At 45.4% G+C, this 7,776-nt stretch overlaps 1 protein-coding gene across 1 annotated transcript; it reads left to right on the top strand.

Annotated features, from left to right (window-relative positions):
* The first annotated feature begins 311 nt into the window (after window positions 1-311).
* Window positions 312-2,243, top strand: LOC140835845 (uncharacterized). The gene has a single exon (XM_073201255.1). The coding sequence runs from the start codon at window positions 312-314 to the stop codon at window positions 2,241-2,243; it is 1,932 nt and encodes a 643-aa protein (XP_073057356.1).
* Window positions 2,244-7,776: the final 5,533 nt, after the last annotated feature.

The following is a 7,776-nucleotide window of genomic DNA, read 5'->3' as shown; positions in this document are numbered from 1 at the left end:
ATGGGAAGAAGTCCTCTCAACCATTATAAATACCCATATAGGTTTCATGGTCGAGGGGGAGATATCCACTACTACCTATCGAATCTTCTCATTTTCTCCGTTCCTAAATCCGATCAAGAGGTCGAAATGGTCGTGTAGGGAAAATTTTCGAAACCTTCCTGTACCCCTTAAGCTGTACAAACCGGTGGTTCTCCATCCGCTCCGATTGAAATGTTGTTGATCTGAAGTTCAAGCTCACCAGACCGGACCCAGGGAAAAGTTGGTATCATCAATTGGCGCCGTCTGTGGGAAATTTTTGAAAAAGAGATAAGATGGCAAGTAACAGGAGTCGATCGCGAGAGGATAATCAACCAATGTCCAACATGGCCGAGCTCGTCCGGCTGATCACAACAACTGTCGAACAAGTCTTGGCCCAAAGACCAGACAACAATCCTCCTCCAGGAGAGGATCGTGAAGCTCAGAGACAAGAGATACAAAGATTAAGGGAGGAGATGGAACGTCTTAGAGAAGAGAGGAACGCACCCTCTCCTCCACCCCTTCTGGCTCGAGGGATCCCTTTCTCGGCCGAAATATTGGCTGCCGAATTACCTCAAAATTTCAGATTCCCTAACGTCGGAGAATACGATGGCTCGGGGGATCCGGAAGAGCATCTATCCCGGTTTGAGAACGCGGCATTACTGCACCAATACTCAAACCCGATCAAGTGTAGGGTCTTCTTAACCACCTTGGTCAGGTCATCCCAACAGTGGTTCAATTTGCTAAGGCCAGGGACCATCAAAACTTTTCAAGATTTCGGAAGAGCTTTTCTCCACCAGTTTGCAAGCAGCAAGAAACACCCCTTGCCGGCTCTGAGTTTATTCAATGTTAAACAACAAGAACAAGAGAGCTTACGAGATTTTGTTAAAAGGTTCAACAAGATGGTCATCGATGTTCCCTCGGCTACCCCGGATATACTGATTAGTGCCTTTACACAAGGGCTAAGAGGTGGTGATTTCTTCAAGTCGTTAGTAAAAAAGCCTCCGGCTACTTTCGAAGAACTCTTGGCAAGGGCAGAGAAGTATATGAACGTGGAAGAAGTACAAATGGCTAGGAGGAGTGAACCAAAGGCCTCGGCCAAGGCTACTCGAGACGTCCGATCCACCGACCTCGCGCCGAGGGTCGGACGTTTCGAACCACCCACGTTGCTTGGGCAATTCGCCGCTTACACACCTTTGAAAGTCAACAAAGCCCGAGCATTGGAACTGTGTGATGAACGACAACTCATTCGAAGACCTCGGAGTAGTGACAGAGGACCTCGTAACCCCTTATCAGAAAAGTATTGCGGATTTCACAAGGATTATGGTCATGCTACCGATGAATGTCATCATTTGAATCAAGAAATAGAACGGATCATCCAGAGAGATCCAGAAATGAAAGCGATTCTAGCCAGTCCAGGTGGTGGGCACCGACCCCCTAAGAGAACTCGGGAGGAAAGTCATCTTGAAAGGAGAAGGGCTCCAAATCAAAGGGAAAACTTTCCAAATGCTAACCCAAATATGCAAAGGGCAGAGCCTCGAGAACAGCCACCCCCGCGAGGGGTAATTAATATGATATTGGGCGGGTCTACAGACGGAGACTCCAATCGAGCCAGGAAAGCTAGCAGCAGAAGATTGGAGAACATGGAGATTAGCAACACTAGAACACGCTCAGGACCAGTGATCACTTTTGGACCCGAGGACATGAATGGGGTGGCCGACCCACATAATGATGCATTGGTTATCCGAGCTATGATCGCCAATTACGAAGTTGCTCGTATCTTTGTGGACTCCGGAAGTTCTGTCAACGTTCTGTTTAAAGAAGCAATGGATCAGATGGACTTGGGCGAATACACGGTAGAGCCTATCTCCACAGCTTTGTTTGGATTCACGGGGCACGCAATACACCCCATTGGAGTCGTCAATCTCCCGCTCTCTTTGGGAAGTGGGGATACCAGAAAAACCCGAATTATCAACTTTGTGATAGTTGATGCCCCGTCATCATACAATGTTATTATGGGAAGACCAGCCATGGCCGCCTTCATGGCAATTGCCTCGGCACTGCACCAGAAAATCAAGTTCCCTGTCGGAAAAGCGGTAGGAGAGGTTAACGGAGATCAGAAGACTTCTCGAAAATGTTATGTGGAAGAAGTAAGGGTTGAACAGAAATCGGTTAAAATGAGCATCCAAGCCGACCTGAGTCCAGGAGACTCGATCAACTACATCTAATCGAAGAAGCAGGGGAGGTTATTTCGGAAGACGTGTGTGAAGAGCTTATCCTAAATCCCCCATCCGGAGGCGTGAGGATAGCTCGGACCTTGGAAGAGCCCTTGAAAGAGCAATTGGTCCAGTGTTTGAAGAAAAATGAAGATGTATTTGCTTGGTGTCCGTCCGAACTCCAAGGGGTTAGGAGGGAAGTGATGGAGCACAAATTGAATGTCTCGAACGAGTGCCGACCTGTGATACAGAAGAAGAGACATTTCGGTCTCGAGAAAGACGCTATCATCAAGGAACAAGTGCAAGATTTATTAAGAGCAGGACACATTCAAGAAATCTATTTCCCGACATGGTTATCTAATGTGGTCTTGGTTCCTAAGTCGACTGGAAAATGGCGAATGTGTGTGGACTTCCGCGACTTAAACCGAGCATGTCCTAAAGACTGTTATCCTCTCCCGAGGATAGATCAATTGGTCGATTCCACGGCAGGTCACGAGCTTTTTTGTTTCCTCGATGCATATCAAGGATATCACCAAATTCCCTTGGCGGAAAAGGACAGAAGCAAGGTCAGTTTTATCACCTCCGAGGGACATTTTGTTATGTAGTAATGCCATTTGGGTTAAAGAATGCTGGCGCTACCTATCAGAGGCTTATGGATAAGGTCTTCAAAAAGCAGATTGGGAGGAACGTTGAAGTCTATGTGGATGATATATTGATCAAGTCCAAGGTCGTCGACCAGTTTGTGATGGATCTGGATGAGACTTTTCAAACTCTGCGGGAATACAGGTTGAAGCTGAACCCAAGCAAGTGTGTGTTTGGGGTTCAGACGGGGAAGTTTTTGGGATACATGGTGACTCGCAGAGGCATTGAGGCTAATCCAGAAAAAGTGCAAGCACTATCCTCTATGGGTTCTCCTCGAAACATCCAAGAAGTGCAGCGATTGACGAGAAGGATCGCCGCTCTAGCCCGATTCATATCTCGATATGCAGATCGAAGTTTCCCATTCTTTAAGGTACTTCGGAAAACTAAAAATTTTGAATGGAATGATCAAAGTGAGAAAGCATTGCAGGAGCTGAAAACTTATCTTAGGGAACTTCCTATCCTGAACAAACCCGTCCCTGGAGAGGAGCTCTTCGTGTACTTGGCAGTCACTCCTCAGGCTGCAAGTTCAGTTTTATTCAGAAGAGATGATGCAGTTCATCAACCAGTCTATTTTGTGAGTCACGCTTTAAAGGGAGCAGAGCTCAATTATACTACTCAGGAAAAGTTGGCCTTGGCCCTCGTCATCATGGCCAGAAAATTGAGGCATTATTTCTTGTCACATCCTATCACTGTCCTCACTAACAGCGTCTTAAGGAAAATTGTCTCGCATCCAGATACCTCGGGAAGATTGATTAAGTGGGTTACCGAGCTCAGTGAATACGATATCAAGTTCAAGCCTAGAACTGCTATTAAAGCCCAGGCTTTAGCCGACTTTCTGGCGGAGACTGTTCAAGTAGCGGAGGAAGAACAATGGAAGATCTTCATGGATGGTTCTTCCTGTCGAATAGGAAGTGGGGTAGGAATCGTAATGATATCCCCTTGGGAGGAAGAGACCAAGGTGGCGATAAGGCTGAACTTCCGAGCCTCCAATAACGAGGCCGAATACGAAGCACTTTTGGTCGGGCTAAGGGCTGCTCGAAGCATGGGTGTTACTCGAGCCGTCCTCTATTCTGATTCTCAATTGGTAATACAGCAAAGTAAGGGTAAGTTCGAGGTGAAAAATGAGAAAATGGTCAGATACGCACAAGCTTTTGAAAAAGCTAAGGAGGACTTCTCAGAGTTAATCATGAAACAAATCTCTCGAGCTGAACGAAGCAGCAGATAGGTTGGCCAAAATGGCCAGTTCTCTGGATCACCCCTCGGAACCAGAGCTAGTCGGACAAGAGTTTGTCTCGCAAATTGATCATCTCCTAGTTGAGAAAGTAGATATGTTGGAAGAAGATTGGAGATACGAGATTCAGCAATACTTATGTCATGGGAAAGTCCCGACTGAATCAAAAAGAGCTCAAGAAGTCAAGAGGAGGGTACTCCGCTTCTCGCTTTTGGATGGAATACTGTATAAGAGATCTTTTTCTCGACCTTTGTTGAAATGTTTGGGTCCAGAAGAAGCTGGTTACGTCCTTCGAGAAATCCATGAAGGGTGTTGCGGTAATCATCTAGGGAGTGTAGTTTTGGCTCGGAAGGCTTTGATGGCAGGTTTCTTCTGGCCAACCATGAAAAAAGATGCACTAACGATGGTAAGATCCTGGAAGCATGCTAATTTACAATGGCAACCAGCCGAACTTATGAGGGCCGTTGTCTCCCCTTGCCCTTTTGATCAATGGGGTATAGACATTGTGGGACCATTTCCCATAAGCACATGTCAAAGGAAATTCTTATTAGTAGCAGTAGATTATTTCTCTAAATGGGCGGAAGCCGAACCATTGGCTAAAATCACGGAAGGGGAGATCTTAAAATTTTTATGGAAGAACCTGGTGTGTTGCTTTGGGATACCAAGGAGGCTTATATCTGACAATGGGAGACAATTTTGTGGCTCTAAAGTTCGAGAATGGTGTAAGGAGATGAAGATAGAGCAGATATTTACATCGGTGGCTTATCCCCAGAGCAATGGACAGATCGAGGTCACTAATAGATCCATTGTGCACGCTCTTAAAACACGTATGGACTCTGCTAAGGGGAAATGGGTTGAGGAACTACATAGTGTATTGTGGGCTTACCGAACAACGGCTCGGATCGAAACTGGAGAAACACCGTATAACTTAGTGTATGGTACCGAGGCTGTCCTGCCAGCAGAAGTCGGACAAGAAAGTGCTCGGGTGATAGGATATGGACCAAATAACGATGAATGGGGGGCCATGGATTTGGACCTAATAGAGGAGAAGAGAAATCGAGCAGCTGTTCGGATGGCTGCTTACCAAAGGAGGATGGCTCGAGCTTACAACAAAAGGGTACGGCCTCGATCGTTCGAAACAGGGGAGCTGGTCATGAAGAGAATCCAGTTTCAGGGAGAGAGAGGAAAATTAGACCCGAAATATGAGGGACCCTACAAAGTTATCGGGAAAGCAGGAATTGCATCTTAATATTTAGAAGATGCTGAGGGAAAGAAAACCAAGCTCCCGTGGAACGTCCAACACTTGAAGAAATATTATGCTTAGTCATAAGTCTCGACCCATCATGTTAGTTTTGTCTTTCTATTATGAACTTATGTCTTTATTTTCGAAAACATGAATAAGACTGAATGAATAACATCCTACCTCGAGTTCGGCACGATTAAAAAAGTCCGACCTCGGGCTCGGCAATAAAAAGAACGTCCGACCTCGAGTTCGGCACGATTAAAAAAGTTCGACCTCGCGCTCGGCAATAAAAAGAACGTCCGACCTTGAGTTCGACACGATTAAAAAAGTCCGACCTCGCGCTCGGCAATAAAAAGAACGTCCGACCTCGCGTTCGGCACGATTAAAAAAGTCCGACCTCGCGCTCGGCAAGAAAAAGAACGTCTGACCTCGCGTTTGGCATGATTAAAAAAGTCCGACCTCGCGCTCGGCAATAAAAAGAACGTCCGACCTCGCGTTCGGCACGATTAAAAGTCCGATCTAGCGTTCGGCACAGTTTAAAGCTCGGTTCCGGGCTCGAAAACAAGAGAAAAATTCGATACCGCATTCAACGACGAGATACAATGGAAAGCGAAACACTTAATCCCTTAAAATTAAGACATTGTTTCAAACATGGGGAAGTTTGACGGAAAAGACATAGAACACGAAGAATACAAATATATTGAGCAAGTAGAGCTTGAAAGGTTCGGCGAGCCCCCTCACTTCCTCCCGGATGTCTAAGTCTTCATTCTCTGTTGCCCATTCCTTCCTCCTCGGGCAGGTCTTCCAAGGCCTTAAACACATCAAGGAAGGAAAAAGGGTGTTCAGCTTCGGAATACCCGTTGGCCCGAATTTGAGCAATGCCTCCATTAAAACCATGCTCGAAGTAAGAAGTAGCTTTGTCCGAGCACAACGAATCAAATTCCGAAGAGTGGATGAACTCTTCCTTCTTCTGAAGCCACATTGCCTCGGCGTCATGGTTTTTTTTTCGCAGTTGTTCCTCGAAGTGAAGTGCCTTTTTGTGACACCCTGACCCGTAACAATAAAATAATACAGTGGAATTTAAAATTTTCTTACACTGGAAGGAGTTTCAAAATACATTTCATAAAAATGTTTACAAAATAAATACATGATCATTCAAATGATTTAACAAAAATACAAAACAATCATTCCTATGATCATGTCCCAAAAATACTTGTAAAACAACATCCTTCCAATCTTCGTATGCATATGACCTCTGACCACGGTCAACGTCCTGGTCCGTCGCTCTTATCTGCAAAAGTCACCGTCTTAGCAACGCAATCGATCACTGCACGGTAAGTCGAAAGCCAATCCATACCAAGAATAACATCAAAGGCAACCATCGGGATCACAATCAAATCAGCAAAAACCTCTCTATCATCAATACGAACAGGGCAAGCATACACAATAGACGTCGGGCACAAGACATCTCCCGAAGGCAAAATAACATTGAACTGGAGGGGAAGAACAGAAGGAACTATACCCAAAGATCTCAAAAACAATTCAGACATAAAAGAATGAGTAGCACCAGTATCTATCAAAGTCGTAGCTACTCTGCCTGAAATCAAAATAGTACTAGAGATCACAGAAGAATCATGATTAATACCTTCCTTGGTCATCGAAAAGATACGACCCTGCACCTTCTCTTTGCTAGCTCCCTTAGGACAGTCTTTGGCAACGTGGCCTGCCGTGCCACAACGATAACAAGAATAAGTGCCATATCTGCACTCTCCCCAATGATGTCTGCCACACTTCGGACAAAGCGGCTTCTCGGGATCAACTGGGACTGTCGGCGGTCTCAGCCTTCAGATTTTTGGTTGTTGTCCCGTCTTTGAATCGATCTCCACTTGCTGAGATTTATTCTCATTTCAGTTATTTCATGTGATGCAGATCAGAGTGGAGGCCCGGGACGTTGACTGTGGACAGGGGGTCATATGCATACACCGTTGGAAGGATGATTTTGATGGCATGATCATAGGAATGATGTTTTGTATTTTTGTTATATCATTTGAATGATCATGTATTGCTATTTTGTAAAAAAATGTTTAAAGAATGTATTTTGAAACTCCTTCCATATTTTAAAGAAAATTATTTTATTTTCGCTGCGTATTTTAATGTATTGGGTCAGAGGTGTCACACTTTTGCTCAGCCCAAGCGGCTTTGTCCTCAAGGACTTGGGCATGAGCTCGAGCAGCTTCAAGTTCGGCTAGGAAAGCCACCTTCTCTGCCTCACTTTTCGTATGGAGATCTTCCATCCGCCTCATAAGTTCCTCATGTCGACTGAGGACGTCATTCATTGATTTTTGGGAGGAGCTAGCCCTCTCCATAGCTCCACATATCCGACCCGTGACTTCGCCTCCCCAAACCAGAGCCTGCATAGCGAAGACGTA

Source organism: Primulina eburnea, chromosome 7 (genome assembly GCF_022965805.1).
Source record: "Primulina eburnea isolate SZY01 chromosome 7, ASM2296580v1, whole genome shotgun sequence".
In the NCBI taxonomy this organism is placed as follows: Eukaryota; Viridiplantae; Streptophyta; class Magnoliopsida; order Lamiales; family Gesneriaceae; genus Primulina; species Primulina eburnea.
The sequence above is the reverse complement of the archived record's forward strand: the minus strand, read 5'-3'. Positions and strand labels throughout refer to the sequence as shown.

Bases quoted from the DNA above. Each gene is read 5' to 3' on its own strand.
- LOC140835845 (XM_073201255.1), top strand. From the start codon at position 312: ATGGCAAGTAACAGGAGTCGATCGCGAGAGGATAATCAACCAATGTCC.